Genomic DNA, 25,120 nt, shown 5'->3' with positions numbered 1-25,120 from the left:
GCAACAAAATCACAAGCACTTACACATATGAATCAACTGACATGCAAGTTACTTTAACAAAAGACAAGATTTCTCAAGCCAGTTTATATGTTGCTGAATGCTGCTCAAACATTGCTGCTATGCCAGAGCTACAGTGTAGAATGTTTCTGACATGTTTATGGTCACTTCTGCTATACGAAAAGGAAATGCTGAGGCTGAGGTAACACTGAGGCTGCACTATGGGATTAAAGGGGGGACGTCGCGTTCAGAACCAATTTTCTTGTCTCTTGATAAATACTGATAGCATTGGCACAAAGATTAAGAATGCCTCCCTGATGCTTCCATAAAACTTTCAATGATATATTGAAAAAATTTGGTTGTACTAATTTTTTCTCCTTACAGTTGTTCTCATCCTTTTCTTTTTTTACACGGTTGATGTAATCTTCTTTTGTGAGGGCTACAAACTATAAATCTTGCACTCACACTGTGCCAAGAAAGTTCAGCTATCGCCACCACAGACAATGTGTAGCTCAAGCCGTAGTTTTCAACTGAACACCTGAATAGTATTAGTGCTGCCTCCACATACATTTGGCCATAGTTAGCACCGACAGTTTTTGGCACACATGTGCATCCTAGCAGACAGCAGTCCGACAGCAAAACGCCGTAGAACACCAACCCTGTGTAAAACTCTATCGCGGTGCCACACCTATGTGGGATGTATGACAACGTGTTATCCACATTCCATCGTACACCACTGTCACATTTTTGTGGATGTTGGTTCCGCCTAATTCACAACAGCATCAGAAAAAACATAAGTCGCAGCAGCCTCGCCATCAAGCTAAAATTCTACCTTGAGGTCTTTTCGGAACCTTTTGTGGTGTAACCCTCAAAGTGAGACATTCATCACCAACTAAAATCAGTCAGTGCAGTTGCTCTTTTTCCAGTGGTTTTAATAGCTTGCATTGCCCCAAGATTTACCTCAAAATCTCTTGCTACCTTCCGTTCACAGTGACCATCACTCATTAACGACTGCACTGCATCCAGCAATAGTTAGCACCATCTTCACTGCCAAAGCATGCTTTGCACCTTGCTCAACCTTTAGTCCAGACAGTGCATTGTTGGCACAAAGCACTGCTGAGAAATGCATCTAGAAATGTGCATTGTACAAGAAAGAATTCACACTCGGGCGAAAGTCCGAAATGATTCACCCTCACCCGTCCACATCATATTGAGCTCAGTCGCCAGCATGTACTTAGAGACATTTAAATGTCTCAGCATATTCACAAGATGCTTTCAGTGACACAAAACAAGGTTGTAACTGAACCGGAATTGTACTACTGATGCTGGTAGAGGGCGTCATGACCCTGCACGATGTGCCAGGCCAAACATTTGAAGCGTCCGCAATATGCACATAACGATGATCGAATGTTTCTGCTGGTACAAAACATGGCTCCAGATGCGCCCGAACGGAGTTGCCTATGCGCGCATACAATGTTCCATGCAAGCTTAAGGTGCTGGACCGCATGTCCACGTTGTGCTGCATGTCACTGGCACTGTTTTCAGAAGTTGCAGGAGCAGCCTACATTTTAGTTATTGCCGACTTCCGTTTACAACAGCTAAATTTATGCACTGTCTTGTATTTCTACTTTAACGGTCGCCGGGACATTATTACAGGCGAGATCCGATGCTGAAACTATGTTGTGTTGATCTTGACATTTTGTGAGAGTTCAGTGGCTCATCAGTAAAAAGAGCTGGCAATCTTCATGCCAGTTGCTAGGGGAACCAAAGGGGAAGCGTGCTGCAGTCACATGGTGGGTGCTGCCAATCAGGAACTTTCGCAAGACCTTGAAACTTTTGCTCCTCATGCACTCACTGCTGCCTGGAGCAGCCGGCCGATGCAGGCAATTTGAAGACTGGGAAGTACGCTTTCCATAGAGACACGTGCAATGGTACCGTGAAGTCACAACTCAAAGCGAAATTCACATATAACCCACACTGATCATTCCCGGGGCTTCTATTTGGTATTTCAGGCAATCCCTGCCAACTCTGAATAATCTGTCAGCTACTCATATCGCCTTATATTAGCGTACATACCCAAGTTCATTTTCTTGGATCCCCCAACAGCACCCTTGGCTTATAATCATGACCACCTTATAATCTAATAAATATGGCATTTGATTTCTAAAAAAATTATTTCTTGGCCATGTTTCACGATTAGAAAGCTGTGTCCTCCGCTTAATTTACGGTACATTTATTTGTACCTGTGCTCAAATCAACACGCCACTCATAATGAAAGCATTCAAAAAGTGAAGTTGCAAGCACGCATGCACTTTTCAAAGAAGCTACAAAGAAGATGCCCAACAATAGTGCCTATTCTAATCATGCAAAGTCGTTCAGTAGGACTGATTGAGTGATGCTTACACAGTGCCTATTATTTTATACACAACAAGCCACAGCACTTACATGGCAATATAACAATGCTGAAGTAATGCGCCTTGTGCGAGACCATTGCAGCATGTGACCTCAAGTGAACAAACTACACACCCATGAGTTCACACAGCCACAACCTCATTATGTCACTCTATGGAACAACTACACACACACACACACACACACACACACACACACATGAAAGGCATAAATAGTGTTAGCTAGTATTTACAGACAACTACCCAACAACAGTACTCTGTAAATATATGTTTACTCTATGTTGGCACACCTCAGCAAGCAGTTCATAACAATAACAATTGATAACAACCTAAGCGCTGAGATTTCAACTGCAAAAATTCAAAGCCTTGCTGTTCAAGATAGCAACAGGCTTTGACAACAACCATATTTTTATTCCAGGTCAGGAGTAAGTGTGGCAAGTAACAAAAAAAAAAGAAAGAGTGAGAAAAAGAGAGAGGGGCAATTATATGAATAAGGGCATGTGGACAAACATGGGGTGTAGTAACTTCTACCTGAATTTTCAAAACACTCTATTATCGCCTATAACAGGTTTGACATCTTGAACATTGCTAAGATAACCTCCAGTCAACACACACTATTCTACAGACATCAGAAATGAGGCAGACATAAAACTATAATGTATTACTTTCACATCACTCAAACAACTTACTTCTCAAGTGCAAGCAACTATAATATTCAATAATATTTCTCCATGTAACTAGCCATAAAAATTATCTCCACAAGGCTTTTACTGGCTACATTTCACTGTCTTCAGTAGTACCTTACAAAACAAACATCAGCACAGTGCAGAACAACATTTAACATTCAGTTTACTAAAAATGCTTAGAAAGCATGGTCAAAGACAGCATGGTGGCTGGACACACCTCATATATTGCCCCTACAAGGGTTTACAGTGGAAAAATCCCATAATACACGTGCTCAGCAATTGGTGCTAAGCTATTAGGTAATGTAGTGCATATGAAAATACAATAGGCTCACTAAACACACTGCAGAATACTCTGGACAACAATCACTGGTCACTACGTGGAAAAAATTCTGGCTTAGGGGTGCCCACACATACAAGCACAATTCAGAAACATCGTAGCGCAGGTCCCTAGACCAGAAATGTTAATGAAATTTGTGAGTTCGTGCTTCCTATTCGTTTAGCTACCACCACCTCAAAAAGTGCGGCATACAGTGATAAAGATACTTCAAAACCTAACTGCAACCATTGAAAACAACCAGTAGTAACTGTGTATGTGCAAGATAAATAATAGACTTCATAACATTATGAAACAGTTCAATACTGCACAGATAACAAAAGATCCATTTGCATGGCACAGAGGGAGAAAGCCCTTATGACAGGAATTGCATAGGCACAATCCTATCTAAGACAACACCAACAATAACAACAACTTGTTTGAGAAAAAGCTCTGAAATTATCAAGGATTTTTGTTATTATGAGGCAGAAGTAGTGGTCTTCAGCTGGAGTCGCTGCAAAGTGCTTACTGTGGCCGTGATGAGTGATAACACAGGTACTCTTTGAGCTTGCGTGGAAGTGGCAAAGTCCGCACAGCACAGCTTGATATATGTTGAAGGATGGCATCACGACAGGCACTCTGCAAAGATGCCACCACTGTGGGCAGCACACAATTAACAACGCATTTATCGCACCATTTACTGGCAAGAGAGGACTGCCTGGCATGCTACACTGAAGAAAGGGAAAGTTGTTTAAACACTATATCCTTATTCAACACTAGCACGATCACCAGATTAAGAGTTGCAAGATGACGTGAGGAAAATTATGTAAGAGTGGAAAGATAATTGATGACCTGACGTTTCACCAATGAAAATAAATTTAGAGCTATTAAACGGGCCTTAAAACCTTTTTGAGCATAATAAAAAAAAATTGCCGATCTGCTAAAGAGGCTCCTGTGAACATGTAAGCCAAATATCACTGTACTGCATGCAGCAGGAAATTTACAAGCTTGTGTCAAAAACATCAAACAGACACTTGCTCTCACTTTCACAATGCCGTCATCAAAAGCTGATCAAAAGCTGTTGGCTGACCAACGCTACTGGCTGATTTTGTGATTACAAGAACATTCTCAGTACTATATAATTGCTAATCTTGAGATACTAGATAGAAAAAAACACATGTCTGCACTCTCAACAAGACAGAAGAATAATTTCATCTTTGCACTGCACGTAGCTGCGTCAGCCTCTGAGATGGCAGCAAAGTGCTGCGTACCGTAATCTACTACGGCCAGTGTGGGGTGTCGCGACGAGACCTTTCGCTGTCGCAACACTCAACTTTTAGCCAGGGCTTTGCCCTCTTGGCTTCTCCACTGTATTACTGCCAGCGAGCTAGCGGAGATAAAAAAAGGGGGGGGGGGGGGGGAAGCCGGGGATCGGTACGATAACTCAACTTATAGAGATTCAGGGGGGGGAGGGGGGGGGTACATAAATAGTGAGGTCATTCTAGAATTAAAAAAAAGTGTTTCGGGGGCCCTTTAAGAGAAATTTAGGCATTGACAGCAATTAAGCCTTATACATTGCAATGTTAAATTTACAGTTAAAAAGTACTTCACACTTTTTCATGCTCGTTTAATGCAAAATTGAGAGGCTTTCTGTAAGATCATAATAAAGATGATATGGCATGCAATAAGTAGTTAATGCTTTAGTGTAACTTGTACAGCCATTACATGCCGTTACATGTCTGTCAGTGCAATTCTTTTGAGAGCAAGCCAGTTTAAAGGGACACTAAAGGTTACTATTAAGTGAACGTGGACTGTTGAAATACTATCCCATAAACCTTGAAACGCTTGTTTCGTGCCAAGGAGAGACTTATTTCAAGAGAAAATGCGTTCTGAAGCGTCCGCGTACCTCTAGCGCAGTTCAAATCGCCCGCCCTCCGATCGAGGAGTACTGACATCATGGTCTCATAGTGACGTTGCGCCATCGGTGAGTAGAACGGCGTCCGCAGACGGCGCTACAGCTTTTCTGCGCAAAACGCAAACGCGCGGCCAGAAACAGAGCCAAGACAGAGCCGACAGCAGAGCAAAAGCGGGAGTATGATGGCTAGCGGAACGAGAAACGTGCGACCATAAGCTGGTACTTTATTCTATGACGCAAACTTCGACGCTCGTCGCAATGGACCCTGACAATGACAGATTGCCTCGCGATGCTGGGCTCAACTTCAGCGATTTGAGCACTGACGAGCGCAACCTGCTGCTGAGGGTTCGCGCTGCCGGCGTCGTTGCGTACTACGACGGCGGCCTCGACACCGGGTCTCCGGAGCGGAAAAGCAACGAGGGCTTCCCACGACATCACATGGACATGGCATTCTCACTGTTTGTTCGAAATGAAAGTTTCGTGAGCCAGCACAACCCACACAGCACGACGCGATAACGAAACTACTGAAACTCCAAAGTGTGCGCGGCGCAGAGTCGAGCGAAAACGAAACCTTTCGACCACCCATACTACTGAAAGGTAACGTCAAAGTGTTATTTTTTCTTAGAATTGAATAGACGTAGACAAGTAGCATTTTCTTCCGTCTTATAATCGAATGAAATGATATTTTTAATACGAGTAGTTGAGTATTAGTAACACAAATTATGAGGAGTGCTTTCGTCATCGGGCTAGTACCGGAATGTCGCTGGGGGGTCTCAAATCGTGTCATGCATTTACCTCAATTTCTCGGTTACTAAAGCTCTGTTCGCGATTATATTGACACCTTAGACGTTCTAGAACATTGCTCTACCACTTTAACTTGACTTTCTGGTAACCTTTAGCGTCCCTTTAATGTGGACAAACATGGGCTTGAACTTTGAGCTAGTTCAGAAGCTCTAGAACAATGTGCTTAGCAATGTGTTTAACAAATCGCTACATAACATTAAGTGCAGTTGTGAGCTATGCTTTTATCCGGGTGATAACTTCTAATGGTGGCATATGGTTAAAATCAAGGCACTCATATCAAGCAAACAATGAAGTACGGTTATGGTCCAGATGTCTGTGCTACATGAGAAGCAAAAAAAAAGAATGCTCACAACTTAGCACATGTGCCTAACAACTCAATACTGGTAAGCGCAATTCCAAGACGGGACAGAAGATAGACACAGAAGCACAGGACAAGCGCTTCTGTGCCCATCTTATGTACCATCTTGGAATTGCACTTACCAGTATTCAGTTGTTAAGCACGAACCAACTAGCTCAGCAACAAATTTTTCAACGCACATTTACCTGACATCCTTGCTACATGAGAAGTGAAAACAATGTGTATGACTAGCACATGCCACGTATGAGCCCTAAATAATTATCCATAGCAATTGGGACTGAAAAAAAAAAACAATTACCAGATGCAGTGTACCAAGTGTTTCCCGCTGCTGCTGTTGCCACTAGAAAACCTCAATGCAGAACAACTGAAATTCATGCCTAGCTCTGTTCGGTTTACAAAGTGCAAAATGCACTATACACCATGTCTGGCAACATCCTCAACTAGAGTTCTACTTTTTAACACCCCAAAATGTCAGAAAATAACAAATTCATGCAAAACTTACCACCATAAAGCTGCACAATGCGAACATGCTTGGTGGTGCCATAGACATCTACAACAGCATAGAGAGGGGCATCTTGGTGAGGGATATCTGTTGCATACAACTGGTCTTCCCCATTGATGATGAAGTGCATATCAGCTGACTGACCCCTGGTCACATACATGACACCAATTCGACTTCCGACATCCGTTGGAAGAATGCTTGACCTGCAGCAAAAGCCACAAGGGCAGAACAAACAGAAAAGCAATTTGAATAATTATCTCTTAAATAATTACCTTGTTGCTGATATGCAAGAAAAGCACATAGACGAACAGCACATAGTGACACCAACATCGAAACTAGGCTTCCTATGTCCATGACAGTAAACAAGTCATAAGTGAATGCAGTACTTTCATGGCTTCCATGGTACAAAACAGTCTATCATCATCAGTATCATCTTCACAATCAGCCTAATACTAATAATATAATAGTCCAGTGCTGGACGAAAGCCTCTCCCAGCGATCTCCAATTACCTTTGTCTTGCACCAGCTGATTACAACTTGTGCCTGCAAATTTCCCAATTTCATCACCCCACTAAACTTTTGGCCATTCTCAAGTGCGCTTCCTTTCCCTTGGCACCCATTCTGTAACTCTAATGTACCTCGGTTATCTGCCCTACGCACTACATGGCCTGCCTGGCTTCATTTGTTTCTCTTAATGCCAACTAGAATATCCGATATCCCCATTTGCTCTCTGATCCACACCGCTCTCTTTCCGTCTTTTAACGTTATGTCTAACCTTTTTTGCTCCATCGCTCTTAGTTCTCAAGTTTTTTTGTTAACCTCCAAGTTTCTGCCCCATATGCTAGCACCAGTACAATGCAATGATTGAACTTTTTTTTTTTCAATGACCGTTCTAAGCTCCCAGTCAGGATTTCATAATGCCAATAAATTTCCTTCTCATGACCAGGGTACCCCGTGAGTAACTGACCTAGATATAGGTACATACTCCTGCACAGACTCTAGAGGCTGAATGGCAATCATGAATTCTTGTTCCCTTGCCAGTCTACTGAACATCACCTTCTATGGGCAAATGTAAATGTCATATCTCAAGCAGCTAGTGAAGTAACTATTTTTGAAGGAATGATAGGACTGCATATATGCAGATGACGAATAGATCAGTTTTCTTGGGAATCCATGAGATTTAATGGCCTAATCACTAGTATATTCAGTTGGACAACACGACAGAACTTCACTGAGTTGACAGAAACTCGCGCTGTGGAGTCCTTTCAAAAACCTATGATTGTAGCAGATGTCAGTGCATATGACAGCACTATGAAGCAAATTAGTTATGCCTCCTTTGCCATGTCTGTGTGCACAGACATTTAAGCAGGCACGTTACACCATTAGTAGTGTTGTGTATTTGTCTACAAGCCTCACAAAGATTTCTCTGAGAGTTAAGCCTTAAATACAGTAACCTACACATGTCTTTGCTCATCAATAAGACCATATTTTCTTTAACTGAATTTTTCTTTTTTAGTGTTGACTCATCACCCTTTGCCAGACGATGTTTTGTTGCATTATTTACACTGCTCTGTATGAGAAACATGAATATGTTTCTCTCATATTCATGTTTCTCTATATGAGAAACATGAATAGGACCTTCTATACAAGGTCAGGCAATTGGTCAAGCTGAATAAAGACAAGACTATAATTGGCAACAGCTTTCTGTGGCCTAGCCAAAGCTACAGAGCCAAAGTTCACATGTAAGATCAGCCACACGATACAGTAAAATTTAATGGTTGGTTAGGGCGTCAAGTAGAATACAGTTAAACCTCGATATAATGAATGTCAACATAACGAAGTTCTCAATATAACAAAGTACTTAACGTTTTATAACTTCTTGTCCATACAACACCGTGTATTTTGAACCTCAATATACTAAGTGTTTTCGTACACCATTTCAATATCACGAAATTTTGGTGCCACCGTGAAGGAATACTGAGGCAATAAATGAAAATTGCTGCAGGCATAGATGGTCAAATGGTTGAGTTACATGCAGCTGCTTGCGAACAAATCGCGCACCATGTGACAGAAAGCTGCCACCCAAGTGTAGCAGCATAGCAACAAGACCCTCTCACCATCATGTTCCGTATAAAGTCACAAGTGTGATAAAATGGTATCACACCCTTTGCACCGTATGCTGCGAGTGCGAGGGAAAACTCGCGACGGCGAGCCAAAAAGAATGGTGGCTTGATGCCTGCCTGTCTTCCCGCACAAGCTAAGGGTGGGGTAGAGTTATGGACAGGTGAGTGCGCGTCTCCTCTACAAGCCTGGTCGTGGCTGTGTATGGCTCTCAGCTCGGCTCAGCACATGCGCGGCCTGCACGCTCTATCATGGAAGTAACCTGTGGTAGGTGCACAGCCAAGATGGCCATGGCTTCATGTGCGCTGTCTTCCTGCATGTTTGGTTCTGAAGGTCGCATAATCTCAGGTTTCGGAGACGCATTTTAGCCAGAGAAACAGGAAGCATTCACTCCTCTATGCCTGCGCTCTTCATAATAGCAGCATCCCATTGCATGTAACACTATCAGCCGCAGCGCTGGAGTGGACGGGAAAGCATCGCCTTGAACTGTAGATGTCAAGATATCGTTTATACGGCATGAAACCGTACATTTGGTTGCAGACTCTCAAGTTCAACAAAATGAACTTAGATTTGTTAATTTAGTTTTTTACAATTGTCCGATGATTTGGAAAATTTTACGGCCCCTACCACGTAAAACAAATTCGTCAACAACTGTCATGTAATTTCGATATAATGAAGTGCCAATTTTACCAATGTAATTACACTGAGGTTTAACTGCATTTCATCTTAGCTACAACGTTTCCAAAATATACATACACTAGGATTTGTGACTGTATGTGGCTCAAACAAATTTATGGAGAAAGAATGAGTGCACGGAACTGACAGCACAGTGAACATGACAGCAGCCAGTCCTCTTGCCTGTTTGCTGCTCTTCATGCACCTCCTATTGCACTCAGCACAATAGTGCAGTAGGCTTTCACTTTCTCTAGTCTTACTTCAAATACTAAAGTTTTGTGATAAAAAGTATTTTCTTTTCAACTCTTTGAATCAGCACGGAAAATGGTGGCAACACAAAAAGAAACGACACAGGACGAGCACATATTTTTTGTATGTGAAAGGCTTCCGCAAGTTTTTGAGCTTTCTTTTCTTTGAGCTTGACGATAACCTTAGTTCGATCGAAGAAAGGCTTACACCCACACGTTTTACAGTGCACTGAAAGATGGAAGGTAGGCATTCCCTTTAAAGTATTATTGTGCTGACGTAAGTGCTTGTTCACACAGCTACCAGCCTGCCCAATGTAGGCTTTTCCACAAGACAGTGGAAAAAAGATTCTTTTTAAGACTGTATAATGATTTCGACCATCTGTAGGCCTAACAGAAACATATCATGTAAACAGCATGTCAAAGAGCCAGGGCATTCAAACATGCACACCGAAAAACCAGAAGTCGCATAGTAGTAACTTATTTTTTACCATTCATTACTTCATTTTGATAGATACAGTAGGGATGAAGCAAATCCATCACAAAATTTCTTGCTAAAAGCTTTGCTTAACCACTTTGGTGGCATTGTAGGCACCAAATACGAAACCGATGGTGGCAGCACAATGTGGCTCAATGGCCTAATATGTTATCGCAATGAATGTCCATGCGGTGTCATCTCTCCAAGCACAGCTGCACTGGGACACACGCACCAGGCCCCTCAGCATAGCACACTGCACGTTAGCATATTTCATTACATCATGATGCACAATTCATTACCACAATGTGCACCTGCATGCTCACCAGAGCATGCACAGGTGAACCCACTCAATAAAGAATCTGTGTAGTGGATCACACATTCTGCTATGCTACAACATCTGTTCACAGTTCACACACACACACAAAAATAGGTTTCCTTCAGAGGAACCTGTAAGGGCATTTCTTTGTAGCTTCATGCTGCTTTCAGGTGGATCAAAATTTTTTCACATCATGAAACTCCCTCCACCTTGCAGACTTCGCAGAACTATTTGCCTAAAAGTTAGGTTACATTAAATCTCTTGTTTTATTGCAACTGATGATACAGATGTGTCCTCAAAGGGCTGATTGCATTGTGTTAGTATGGAACATCTCAAATGCCAGCAACTTACTTTCCACAACTGCCGAGGCCAGAGCTGATTGAAGTCCCTTCACCAGAAAAGTCTGCGACACCGTCCTCACCACCCACAGGTGCCCTAGGTCGCTTTGTCGGAAGCAACATGCTCCGGGGAACAACACCCCGGCTTGTGTAGATGTGTTCACCAGTGCCTGCACAGACAATTCAAACAGACCAATAGCACACTTCAATACACAAATTCACTACCATTTATTTGACCTACAGTAAGCCTATGCCTAGGAAAACCTGTCAGAAAAATAAATTTCTCAGTCATCACTTGGTTACTTAAAGTCACTAAATGAGTTACCTAAAGTGGGCATGACACTGTTGTAGCAATTATTCTCAGTCCATCATTGGAAATGAGAGCAGAGTGGCCTAATGGTTAAACACCATTTGGCAACTGAGCTCTCGGCACACATTCTAACCAGAAATTTCAGTTTGCAATTGCTGCCTCTAAGCCCCTCACACCAACAGCAACCACCACTTCGGCATAACTTGTGTGACGTCAAAAAGTGCATCAATGCTGTGTCGTTTGCTCCGAAACATTCTAAAACCATGTGCACGCTGTACTGAGCTGGTGCATACCCACAGCTGTACGAGTGCTTCAACTGAAACCTTCCCCTGGAGGCGAGCAAAAGCTCCTGAATTCTTCAGGCAGCGCATTGTGCCTGCAATTCCTTCACTAGCTTAAAAAAGAATAACGCAAACCAGAGAACACCTGCAGAAACTATTTCGGGCTGACTGGCAAGATGCACATGTGAAAACGAAACCACGCATGGCGACCATGATGTATTTCCGGCTCTAGCTATCATTTCCAGCACTTGCAATACACAAACGCATGGCCTTTGGGACAGGCTTCCATTAGTAGTCTGAGGGAGCCATCGCCGGTGGTGGAATTTCATTTTGTCATCTATTAGTGTTGCCAGGCAGTTTAAAAGCAATATAAAGAAATTCAAATACTGCCATTTTTTTACCACACCGAATGCACTCAAAATTTGTCAGCTTGCTGTGGGATGCATTTGTTTTCACATGCAATGCATATTTCACCTTCGAAAATTTGGTGTCATGGCCACTTTACATGGCTCTGTTAAAAGCACTTTTTTTCTCCAATTTAGGATTATGAAACTTAAAGAAATGATTCACCTTATTTTATCTTTTCAGAACTTTCATTTCTTTTTGCAAGCCTTTATGTATATAGCACAACAATATTGTGTTTTTGTTTAAACGCCTTCTTCAATGCCAATTTTACACATATGACATTGAGAAATAAATACTCCCTGGGTTTTGCACAGTGCAAGAGACTGGATAGTAGAATATTGTATAAAAGCCAACATTATGAGAAAAAAAAATTGTAAATGCTTACATACACACACACAAGCTGGCTGCAATCAATGCATACTAAAGAGTATGGGTACAATGGTTCATCATCAACTCCTTCCTTACTGCGACCATCGAAATATAGCATTTGTTTGACAGTTTTTCAACAAGTTCGTAAATATTGCCAACAAAAATCTACCGCACGTAAAGCCATGCACCGTATGAAATGACAACAGCAACTATTGGTCAGATTTGATAATTTTCGGTACAATGGGGAGTCGGGAAAAATAAAACTTCTGCAGGAGTTATCGTCAAAATGCCACCAGTTCTACTAGCACTTCCGCAAACAAACCATGCAAAATTTGCACTTTAACTGCCTCATCAAAATCATTTTTAAATGACAGCAGTAGTGAAGACACAGAAGCTTCTGTAGGGTTGCATAATTTTCTATACCAATGTCTATGCTCTTTTAAAATGTCTTAGACATCAGTACATGCTTAGGAGTGTGTGTTGTTTGGTGATTATGTTCAACTGATATCAAGTTAACCTTTATTTTTCCACCTTGTCGGCTGCTTTTAACAATCAGTGCTTCGACAGCATATATACAGATAATTACAAGCAATCCTTCCCGTTGTGTGGAGTTTTCACTCACACAAGAGCATGCAGTCCATTTCAGACTGACCCCCCCCCCCCCCCCCCCCTGGTATAACCTTTACTAACAGTCTAATCTCTTACTTTTGGCACACTGATGGTGCAAATGTCTGTATTCGTTACTGTAAAATGCTGGGCAACACTTTGCATTACTGTACAGTACTGCAGAAGTACTGTACAAAGAATGTGAAGGCTTCAGCCTTTTGTGTTCCCCAGGGTAGCGTACCCCACCATTGCCGACAGTTGTTGAGACACCGGTTACTACGAGCTCGACCGGCGTTACTATTGGGTAGCGTGGTGTTGTCGGCAGGCTGCAGGCATCCGGTAGACCATGGTGACCAGGCAAGGACGGGACAATTTCTAGTGCGAAACTTGCACGGTTTATTCAATGGTTGGTGAAAGATAAGAAGAAGAGAAATGTCAAAGTACATTGCGGAGCCCCTTTAAATGAGCTCACTAAAATCGTAGGTGGGATCTCATTCACGTCAACGTCACGTGACAGGCACCGAGTCTGGTTGTGGATGGGCGGCTCCCACTTTCGGTGAGCCTGTACGGGCCTGCCTTCGCAGGGGGCACTCAGCAGGTGACATGGTAAGTCCTCGTCGTGGCTCTGCAGCTGCTCTCACTTTTGGTGAGCCTGTACGGGCTCGCCTTCACAGGTGGCACTCAGCAGGTGATGTTGTAAGTCTTCGTCATGGCTTTGCAGCTGCTCCGACTTTCGGTGAGCCTGGATGGGCCCACCTCCGCAGTTGGCAACCCGCAGGTCTGGGATCATAGGCGCTTATCCTTTCTTCTAGGTGACGTTGGTTTGCGAAAGTTCTCCTGTAGAGCTTGACAGTTTATGGAAAGGGTCCCTCTGCGTCGCACAGTTTGTAAAAAAGGGTTCTCCCGCACACACAGAAAGGGGCCTGTAAACACTGCGGGGCGCCAGCAAGAACGGCAACTTCTCAAGACAACCGTAGAAAATTAGGAATCCACCCTCCGTTTCGATGAGGCATGGTGGTTTGAGCATCCTTTATGCCCGGGGGGTTACACGTCAACCGTAATAAGCCCCAGCTCTACACACATGACTACTCCAGCGTGTGAACAGAAAACCTGATCAAACACAATAATCAAGTATGAGGATGCTTTCACATGCTCCCCAACCTAACAACCGTTGCGCTGAGAGAGAGTAAAAAAAGATGCAGGTGCTCTCTGCAAGGAGTAAAACCATGTGCTCCCCATAGGAGCTTACCCATTTTCACATTTGCAAACTAATGGCTTTCACACACAGCATGGGCATAAATATGGCTAAAATTCACACCAGCAAAGCTGCATAATATTTTCTTCGGCATGGTCTCACTTACAGAAGTTGGGGACTCAGAGCAAGGCACATATATTGTATATTTCATTTTTTTTACTCTTAGTACTATAATAGCAAATTATTAATTTTATTTATGCTTATTGAGGCACTTCTTTGAAGTTTTACATAAGAACTCTCTACGCAATTATTTCTGCTTTACTTACAATCAAAGCACTATTGAACAGGATGCAAATTGATGTGTCATGGTATACATTGCGACTAATATATCTCAAAATAGAACCATGAAACATAAAAATGCCAAAAATGAGCACTTTTGTAAAGGTAAGGAAAGAGTTAAGGAACAACTTTCAATGAGCAAAAAAAGTGCACACTGAAACTGAAGACAAATCAAAACAACAAAATACAATCATTAGCAAGAAGGGAACACCGAGAGGTGGTGGTTTTTGCATCGTGTTTTTTTTTGGTGCAAAAGCAACTTGCGCAAATGCAATGAACACTGATGTCAATTTAAGCATTGATTACTTGTGATTTGTGGATTCAAATCTGACAAGCTAATATGTAGCGTGATTTTGAAATTGATTTGACTTTTCCTGGTCATATTGCTCGAGATGGTATACCACAATGATCAAGCATGTCTAGGCACCCCTAGAAGATACTTTGCTTTTTTGTCAATATCGGCTAGAATAAGAGATCTCACCAAGAGTATTACAGTGGTGATCAATGGGGTGCTCAAGTACAACCAACACAAAATGATTAAACAGTAACACAAGCTTTTTCGTTACCATGGAAAATATGCCTCCCTCACCCCCCTTTTTTTAAGGCTTTAGTAAAATTTTTTATCGAATATGACATCAGGATTACAATAACATGCTATACATCATTACAAAGCTCATGAAATTTCCTTTCCAAGGATAAAAATCTCAAACACATTTTAGAGTGCAGAACGTAAAATTATTTGTGAAAAACAAACTTCACTGAAAAGTACAAAAAATGTTTACAATGCTGCACTGATAACATAAAAATAATAAAAGAAAAAATATTCTCAAGTATACTTAACGTTTTCAATTCAACTGTTTCACGTTCAAATGTTTTACTTTCAGTTGCACTTTCACCTACAACCAGCGAAAGTTTCAATGTTCTAGCTCCTAAGCAACATGTGCTATAAAAAATGCTTTTTGCCTAGTAGGAACTGCCTCTTTCCAGTGGATGCCACAAATATTGGGCTGGCAGGGTGCAGCAAATCTCCACCATATGCTGTAGAGATACCATAAATAAGAAATATAATATTGCAAACATTTTTATGAATTAAATCAAAAGTTTGATGAAATCTCATCTGATCGGGAAGTAACAGCATAATAGGAAGAAAAACAGAGCGCTGACGGAAATTCGGTTGTCTAAAAAATGTTTCAATGTTTCGGCTTCCACACGGAAGCCTTGTTCACTGAGCTGAGAGGCATAAAACCTTCAGCTCAAATCGGCATCAATAATCGCTTCTGGCATCTTGCGTAAGTTGGCGGGAGATTGCCATCATTTCAATTAAGCATGTGTGCAGTTTGGATATTCAGATTCCAGATACTGTCGCTTTGTCCAGTTATTTTCTTGGGCGATGATTTTTATGGATTCTCTATGCCACAGGAAATTCGTCAGTCATCAAAAAGAAAATGAACCTTGCAAGCCAAACAGCTCGCGACTGCCCAGGCTGATTTTTCTGGTCGTCTCCATCACAAGACTTAAAACCCCACGATCTGATATCATCTTCAGACTCCCAAACAATCATTTGAGGGTGCAACAGAATCACAAGATTGACGATGCCCACATGAGGACTCAGCTGCGAAAAGCTCGCCATCTTTGCAATCACAAGGTGCACACACCCGCATGCTCATTTAAGGTTGCTGCCACATGGATAAGAATAAGGCTACTAAGAAATGAAAGTTTACTCTTTACACTATGTCGTAAATGGCACAGAAAGTCTGTAAGCATGCCAGGAGCCTTGAAATCGAGCACAGCACTCTTGAGCCACCCACATTCAATGACCATGGCATGATCGTACCATGATCAAAAGAATGCCCTTTTTTGAAGGTTTTAGTATTGTTTTTTATTGGATATGTAATCATGGTCATAATAACATGCTAGATATCAAAAGAAAGCTAAAGAAACATGTTTTTTACAGATAGAAATTTGAGACACATGTCAGTGCCTAATGCATAACATAATTAGTGAAATACAAACTTTAAAAAAATATGGGAAATGCTTACAATGTTACAAAGATGCAGAAATAAAAGAAAATTACAACAGAACTCATGTGAGATGAGTTCAATGAATGAGATTACTGTCAATGGTAATGCAATTAGCGTTATAGCAACACTGAATTTCTGAAGTAAAATATGTTTAACATCTATAGCCATTATAAGATTTCCATTACTTTGGTTATATGTGGCATAATCCGGTACCCTCCCATGTTGCTATGGCTCTGACTCGCCATAGTAACACTTGAGCATGGCGACCTGACAACTACTGCAATGGCAAAGCCATTTTTGGGGTTCACGAAACCCACGCCACAGATTTTTTTTTTTTCCCCGGGCTTGCTTATGCTAGCCTTGAGGCATTCTGGTTGGGGACTACAGAAATGTTTCCCCTTCTTCAAGAGATAGCTGTAAAGATTTTGTTGCAGTTTTCTATGACAAATGCATGCGAGCATGCTTCTTTCAGGCTTGTATACTTGAAAAGCAAATACAGACACAGGTTGAATGTGGCTGCAGATATGAAACTGCTTAAGCATGACCGCACGAAGTATTGACAAGCTATCCAGATTGAACTGACGTGGCACTTTTGTTTGACCATTCCTTAGCAGGTAACAAAAAAGGAACCTGTTTCCCCCGCATGGTTGTGTTAACTTATACGCTTGCCCCCCCCACCTCACTTCCACCAGTTCACAAGGGGTCCCCAACATATACATAGCTGGAAACCACTGGACTAGTTTATGACACTGATGTACTAATGACTATGGAATGAAAAAGAAGGAATAACATCAATGGAATGACAAAGGTAGTATGATGACAATGGTGTGATGACAATTCCTAAATGATCATGATGGTATAACGGTGACAGCGTGACGACGACATGAAAACATTGGGATGACAACGAGTGTATTACGATAATGACATGATCGCGCCGGTATGACAACTAGATTAAGAAGCTGGAATGATAATGATGGCACGAATAGGACAGTACGACAACAGCGGCATAATCGCGATTGAATGAAGGATTGACATTGATGGAACAATGAAGACAGTATGACGGCGATGGCAGGACAACAATTGGACGAGTTACTGGAGTGTTGAAAATGTGAAACGACGGCGTCACAACAACAGCATGACAAGAGTCGGATGACGAAGTAAAAATTATGACAATAAAGTGATCGCGATGGTATCCTGACCACGGTATGAGGACAGTCTGATGACGTTGAGCGCACGATGGCTTCTACTGTATCAGAAAGCCTGTATGATGATGATATGACGAGAGGCGATTAATGAAGATGGAATGACGATGTTGCAATGACCACGACGACACCACTACCATGAGCACATACCTAGTGAGTGGCCCAAGCTATTAGACAACCTGGCCCACTGGGTCGGCATAAAAGGCGTGACGACAATGGCATGACAAGAGACAGGTGACAATGCTGAAATGGCAATGATGGAATGACCATGACAGCATCACCACCACGAGCAAATACCTAGTAGTGGAAGCAATTAGACAACTTGGCCCACTAGGTCGGCGTAGAAGGCATGATGACAACGGCATGACGAGAGTCAGATGACAAAGCTGGAATGACCATGATGGCATCACGACCATGAGCACATACATAGTGGCCTAAGCTCGTAGACAACTTGGGGCACTGGGTCGGCATAAAAGGTTACAAAGATAGATAGGCTCGAAATGCCTGAAGTAGACAAAGGATGCTAATCACATTAAAATATTTCAAAATATACAAAATTTTACCGCCTAAACTGTCTACAACACATGAAAGTTTCAATGTTCTAGCTTATCAAGGATGTGAAATAGAAAAAGTGTTTTCAGCCTAATGAAACTTCCGCTTCCTGGTAGGTGCCAAAAATCTGGGCAGAGCATCACACTCTGCTGGGCTCATAACAGCACAGCTCCGTAATATGCTGTAGACGCACTGTAAATAAGGCCTACAATATTGCCAACATCTCTACGGCATCTGAATGGGACAAAAAAAAAAGTAGTCATCAATAGGCAGAAAATTAAACTTGCCGCTGAGCAGATGAAGACAGTCTCGGCTGTTTTTGCAGGTTTCTATGGTCCAAAATGAGCTCCCATGATCTGATACCATCTTCAGACTCACTGCTACTAGTAGCATCCAAACAATCATTTCAGAACACAGCAGAATAGTGAGACCAACATCATTCTCACTAGGGCTCAGCACTCAGCTATTTGAGTGCCCGCTGTCCTGAATGCACACCTCTGCGTGCTTGCTGACAACCACCCTCCGTATGGAAAAAAAAAAAACTACAAAGAAAAGTGAAGTCTACTCCTTAGACTAGATTGCAGATGGCCAGGAGCTTTTAGATTAGGCGCAATGCTTATGGGTCACTCATGACACATGTTCAATGGCCATGGTAAGGAAAGAGTCAAACATCCTTCAGTTCAAATTTCATGAGGAAGAGTAAATGAAACACAATTTTGTAAGACAAAAAAAAAACGGAAAATAAAACTTTATGAAACATTAAATTTCTTTATCTACACCTCCTCTTGGGAAAGAGTAAGTGATTAATGTTTTTGAGACCTGCTGCTAAATAAAAGCTTCCTTTCATGATGGCCAAATTTATTATGCACTGTTTCTAAAAAAGCTGCATAGCTATTTCAACAAACAAAATTTTAAAGATAATGTTATTACTCTCACATAACAAACACAAATACCCTATTTTCCGGACTAGAAGTTGCACTCCCAACTTTTCGCAAGTTTCAAAGATGAAATTGGTATATAAGTCGCACCGGTGTATAAAAAAAACTGCCTATTTTAACTGGGTCGACATGATAGAACGGGATTATACATGCTTGAAGGCTCATTGCAAAATGCTCTACTTACTCATATCAGGGCACTAAAGTGTTGTAAACAAAATTTTTACAAGCCACAAAATCTAGCAGAAAGAAGCTTCAACCAACACTCCTCTCAGGTGCTGAAATCCAACATTCCTGGCACTTCACTAAATATCATCGAAGGCCTTGTCCTCTGACAGCCTAAAAGTTCAGCTACTTCGGCCGGCAGCAACGATGGGTCACCTTTGTCGGCCTCTTTTAGAGACTTTTAGATAACTTTTAGAGACGTTATAAGCAAGTCGCTTGCATTGCTCCTGCGGCGTGCTCAGGGAAAGGATGCTACTCATACTGATCGTGCAAGTGCACATGCTTTTATGCACATATAAGTCGCACCACTGTATAAGAAGCACTGACTAAACTTTTTTAGGGGGGGAGCGAGCCTTATAGTCCGGAAAATACCGTATATATTTAGCTGCTTTCAGTGAAACAACACCCTATTTTGGAAAACATGGTTCCATAACAACACCTTTCTACATGGCCTCAAAACACATTCTGTAAAATCAGCAAAATGTGTTGGAAATAGCAATGCAGCATCCAAGAAATCGCATCTGAACAAAGGCACCAACAGAATGGAACTGGTAACTGGCTTGATGCATACTGACTTGTAATACACTCTCTTGGTGATTGCAGAAGTCTGCGGCATGTGACCAACTTGATGCTCGCCGTGAACTACAGATCTCTTCCACTATATTCATACTGCAGTAGCTGTTCGTGGGCAATGGCCATACTTGCGTTAAGTAGTGTAGTATCCCTACATCTCACAGCACAAAGTCTGAATGGATGTTTTTGGGGTAGAAAGATAGAAAAACTATTAAGGTTCACCAACTTTCTCCCCTGCCTTACAAACTGGAACACATGACATGGATATGTACACTTTTCAGGTACATTTCCAAACGCGTGTTCTTCCAATGCATCTTATTAATCTATGAGCACTGCGCACTTCAGGTGGTCCTGCCATCCTATGGCACCGCGTCCTAGCCTTATGTGCTCTTGCCTTGTTAGCAGCATTAGAAAGTGGTGCACTTTACTGCATTGTGTTCACCCACCAATGGCTTGTTTTATGACATCAAGACTGACAGGAGAGAAAAGAGGGTCAACCGAGGGGCCTGATTTTTATTAATCATATCACGAGAAGCCAACAAATAAAGACACCAAGGATAACATAAGGGAAATTACTTGTACTTACTAATAAATTAAAGAAATGATAAATTCATGGCAATGAAAGTGGATGAAAAAACACGTTGCCGCAGGTATAAAACAATCCCACGTCTTCATATTATGCGAAGACGTGGGACTGACATGTATGACTGATATGTATCATAGACCGTGCTAACTTTGCAAACATGGCAAAGATGCTGCAGCAGCCAACTGCAATGAATTTTGGTTAAATTGGTAATAAATTAGTAATATCACTTGAGAAGCAATCTGAGCAAAGCTGCCGGGATTGTAATTGTGTAATTTTTTTATTAGTGGCCTTTAAATAGCACTTAAGGAGACATGTGCCCTTAGTGGTTAATGGATAAGGCGAAAGTTTCAGCATGTCGCCAGAGACATTCCTCAGCGCGCCATGGGCATGGGAGATGTCTAACCTTGGAGGACATGCTGAGGAGTCGCACATTCCCAGTCATGCATCACTTCCAGCAAACAATAATAGGGGTGGGGGTGGGGGTTTCTGTTCTTTTTTTCCAGTTTAAGTCAAGAACACATACTTTTGCAAGCCTTTTGTGATGCATCCACTCATATTTTAAATGCAAAATTTTGTATGGAGGCCACTCTATGTTTGCATTATCTGAGCTTAGGCATATAACGCAGCCCAAAATTTTGCTGTAGTTGGCCTTTAAGTGCACCCAGTGCTGCGATTACACAACAATATCTTGGACAATTTTTACCAACTATCATCATCAACTGTGCTGCAATCACATTCTACAGCTGAAACTATTCAATTTTATATGTTGCTTATTATAGAGGTTGCATTTCTATAACTTTCTCAATGGAGGTTGCTTGCCACCTGCATTTTCTGCACGCAGCCCAATCTTTTAAACACACTACATTGCAAAGTTACTCATAACACCTTGTCCTCCTACTTATGGTGTACAACCTATCTGCTCCAGATGCTATTGGCAACATAAGGTTGTCCTCTCTTCCCACTTTCTAGAGTTCAGCAAATTCGAACCACAAAGGCAGAAGCGAGCTTTGTCCCAATATCACTGGCAGGTTCGGTCATAAACAGGTGTGAATAACTTGAAACAGAAGACGCCAAACTGGATGTGCACATGGATAGTACTCCATATGGGGCAGGTTCAACTGTCTGCTGGATAGTTTGCAGCTCATTTCAGTGATTGCTATTTTTGGCAAAATGTTCTTTTCCGAGTGCCAAAACTGTGGGATAACAAGCTTCTTGATCTTCTACCTCCAAAATTGTCTTCCACTAACAAGTTGATCTTCGTCCCACCCTTTACAAAGAGAACATTAAAAAAAAATTATGGGGTTTTATGTGCCAAAACCACGATTTGATTGAGGCATGCCGTACTGGGGGACTCCAGAATAATTTACACCACCGTTCTTTAACGTGCACCTAAATCTAAGTACACAGGTGTTTTCGCATTTCAACCCCATCGAAACGCGGCCGCTGTGACCATGATTCAATCACGCGACCTCGAGCTTAGCAGCCCAACACCATAGCCACTAAGCAACCACGGCGGGTTTAAAGGTTACCAGCCCTTTAAACATTACTAGTGACAAGAATGAAAAAAAAAATTGCCATTTAAGAAAATGAAATGAACCCAGACAAAGAACAATGGCAAACTATGGATTAACTATGCTGATTGCTAACTATGTATTAACTGGCTGAAACACGCACACACATGCAATTGCGCTGGGGAGAAAGATCAAAGAAACATACCTAAAACTGATGTGGAAGGGTCAAGCCGTTCGTAAGGTGAACTGCCAAGATGCTCAGAGTCCAGTTCCGAGTTGTGAATGGCAAAAACCCAGGAGTGGCCCATGTTGGCTAAATCTGGCAAAGCATACTGGGGCAGTGGGAAGTGGCAACCGGGATTATGCTGAGTTAAGCCAAGTCGCATGTGGCCGCTCCATCCTCGCTCATTTTGTGCTATCTCTAGAAGGAAGATTTCGCCTGGAAGGAGTGGTTGCTCAGAGAACGCCAAGGCATGGGCAAAGCTCGTCTTGCGGTAGGCAACCATGTTGTTGTCGCACAAAATGAGGTTACGTCCATGGTAGCTGTGAAACCGACTGGCAGGAACAGTAGATGCCCCATTGGGAATATCTTTCCACTTGTGCTCCACCTGCAATAGCATACAGTGCACATTACAAGACCTCATCTCAATAAAATATTTTCTTTCTCACACAATGAAGCACAGAAAAAATTACATCACTTAGCCTTCCTTGGCAAAAATTTACAAGGATGGATAAAGAATACACAGAGTGGTTCTTCTGCCGCACATGTGTAGCGGTGTTTTATAAGTCTGGTTACAACACATACAAACAGCAGAAGTGTTGAACATCTGCATTTTGTCTATTACTGGCATTAGAATCTTTCCAACACTGCTGCTCTAACAATCAACCAACAATTGCTTGCACAAGTAGCATAACAGAAGCCCGTTAAGACTTTTTATCACACTTTTTGATGGTGCCGACAAGTACCCATAGCATTTTCTTGCAAGCTACAGCACATGGAAATTCACCAAGACGCTCAACGTTTTTTTTTTCGAAGCCTTACAAGTCGTTTAGTTAATACAGCACCCACCCAGACCAAAGTCAAACACAAATTCATGCGTTATGCTGCAGAAAGGCAACTCTCATGTCGCAAGTTTAATGCATGGTGCACAAAAACGCTGCTTTAAACCATTTCACAGATCAGCCCTTAGTATTTGTCGAAGGAGGCTTCGAATACTGTCACAAGCCAGAAAGAGTCACTGAAGCGTTCATGCGTACACAATACACTTGTGCCGCTGTGTGCAGGTGCAACAGAACACCTACAATTTAAATACTAACATTGAGCACACAACCGCAATTACACAAACCATGCAGAAACTTCTTTTTAATGACCGTTTTCATCTTCACTGTCTACATCCTTTCGAAGACGCCCAAAAATGTGCAATCGTGTCGAGCGCAAAGAGTCTCGACATGCGTGGCAGCACAGTACGAGAAAATGAAACTGGCGCTCAGATCACTTCCGCATGAAAGTGATTCGCATGCATATGAGCGTGGATATGCAGCGTTCACTAGAGAAGATACGTACTTCCTTTTTTGTCGTTAGGTTCATAGTCCCACCAAACGACATGTCGTTGCTGCTGACACGGACATGCATTTTGAAGCTCCTCAGCTGGGGTGCATGTCACGCATTCCACAATATCAGCCTTAGCCACATTTACGACGGTTTTGCACAACCACCGAAGGTTTACAAGGGCCCACCATAACGCTAGCGCGCACGCAGTGAACTGGTAGCACACTGCACCTGCACCAACAGCCCACTGCCGCACCAGTGCATTGGTCACAGCCGCCACAGCATGCGCCAACAGCCCGTGGTGACACCATGTGACACCCAGACAGATTAGCCACCCTACCCAGGTGCTACAGCAGCGTCAGCGATTCGCGACAAGCTTGTGCGACTGGCAATCTCGGAGGCCATGCTAGAAAGGACCTACCACGTACCGTGCATGCTGGGAACATAGCGGCGCTAGATGTGTACCTGTGTACCTGTAGTAATTGCCCTCTCACATATCTTTCTCTGTTTTCCCCACGAAACATTGTGCTCTTAGGTTTGCTGGATTCAGAAAGGGTGCAGAAGCTCTGTGACAAGACAACACAAAGAAAATGCACTACATACATACAAAAGTGAGCAACATGCATTTGGTCGCGTCGTAAGTGCACCGGCATATATACCTCCACTATCGGCATACCTCCACCAAAATGTTACGTGTGGAAATACACAGATGCAAGCCATGTGCAAGCTATTTACACTTGAGCCAGACCGCCAGGCCGACACTCGCTCGCACCAAGGGCACAGCTAGAGTGGGGCACAGACCCACTTCGTCGTCGTTCTCGCGGCGGCTCGTCACTCGAGCATCGCTCGATGATATCGTAATAATATATATATATATATATATATATATATATATATATATATATATATATATATATATATATATATATATATATATGTGTGTGTGTGTGTGTGTGTGTGTGTGTGTGTGTGTGTGTGTGAAGGTGGTCTGTTCCTGACCACCGTCAGTTGGTTCTTTATTCTATGTGCACGTCGCTCCACGATGAGGTAGGATGTGTGTCGAGTGAGCATCGAGTGAGCTCCGGACGGCTCCCACGGCTCCAGAACATTTTGCTGTGTGCTGAACGCGGTTTAAAATCCGGGACCTTAAAGAGGTGCGACGAAATTCTAACGCATTTTTCTTGCATTTATAGCTAAATAACCACTTCTTTTTTTTTTTTTTAGTGAGTAGATATCGCAAGAAGATGTCAGGAGAAAGAGCAGGGGACGATGGCCTGATCTTAACAGAACAGACCGGAAGGGC

At 42.3% G+C, this 25,120-nt stretch overlaps 1 protein-coding gene and 1 long non-coding RNA gene across 4 annotated transcripts in view; one reads left to right on the top strand and one right to left on the bottom strand.

Annotated features, from left to right (window-relative positions):
* The window catches only part of LOC135896937 (uncharacterized), a 36,560-nt gene that overhangs the window by 10,734 nt on the left and 706 nt on the right, over positions 1-25,120 (top strand). The window contains exon 2 of the long non-coding RNA XR_010562851.1: positions 13,613-13,735. This is a non-coding gene — a long non-coding RNA (uncharacterized lncRNA). The remainder of the gene's footprint in view (positions 1-13,612; positions 13,736-25,120) is intronic.
* Positions 316-24,124, bottom strand: LOC135896935 (neuralized-like protein 2). 3 transcript variants are annotated; one of them, XM_065425476.2, is made up of 5 exons: positions 23,833-24,124; positions 22,474-22,876; positions 11,172-11,328; positions 6,987-7,189; positions 316-4,063 (listed from the first exon to the last, which is right to left on the bottom strand). In XM_065425476.2, exons 1-5 carry the CDS (start codon positions 23,899-23,901, stop codon positions 3,933-3,935), a joined length of 963 nt encoding a protein of 320 aa, XP_065281548.1. In that variant the 5' UTR covers positions 23,902-24,124; the 3' UTR covers positions 316-3,932. The 3 variants fall into 3 exon arrangements, with proteins under 3 accessions (XP_065281548.1, XP_065281550.1, XP_065281549.1); XM_065425478.1 differs by lacking the exon at positions 23,833-24,124 and adding an exon at positions 23,615-23,633; XM_065425477.1 differs by lacking the exon at positions 23,833-24,124 and adding an exon at positions 23,338-23,379.

The sequence above is a fragment of the Dermacentor albipictus genome, chromosome 1 (genome assembly GCF_038994185.2).
Source record: "Dermacentor albipictus isolate Rhodes 1998 colony chromosome 1, USDA_Dalb.pri_finalv2, whole genome shotgun sequence".
In the NCBI taxonomy this organism is placed as follows: Eukaryota; Metazoa; Arthropoda; class Arachnida; order Ixodida; family Ixodidae; genus Dermacentor; species Dermacentor albipictus.
Note: the sequence above shows the minus strand (reverse complement) of the source record. Positions and strands in the feature narration are given on the sequence as shown.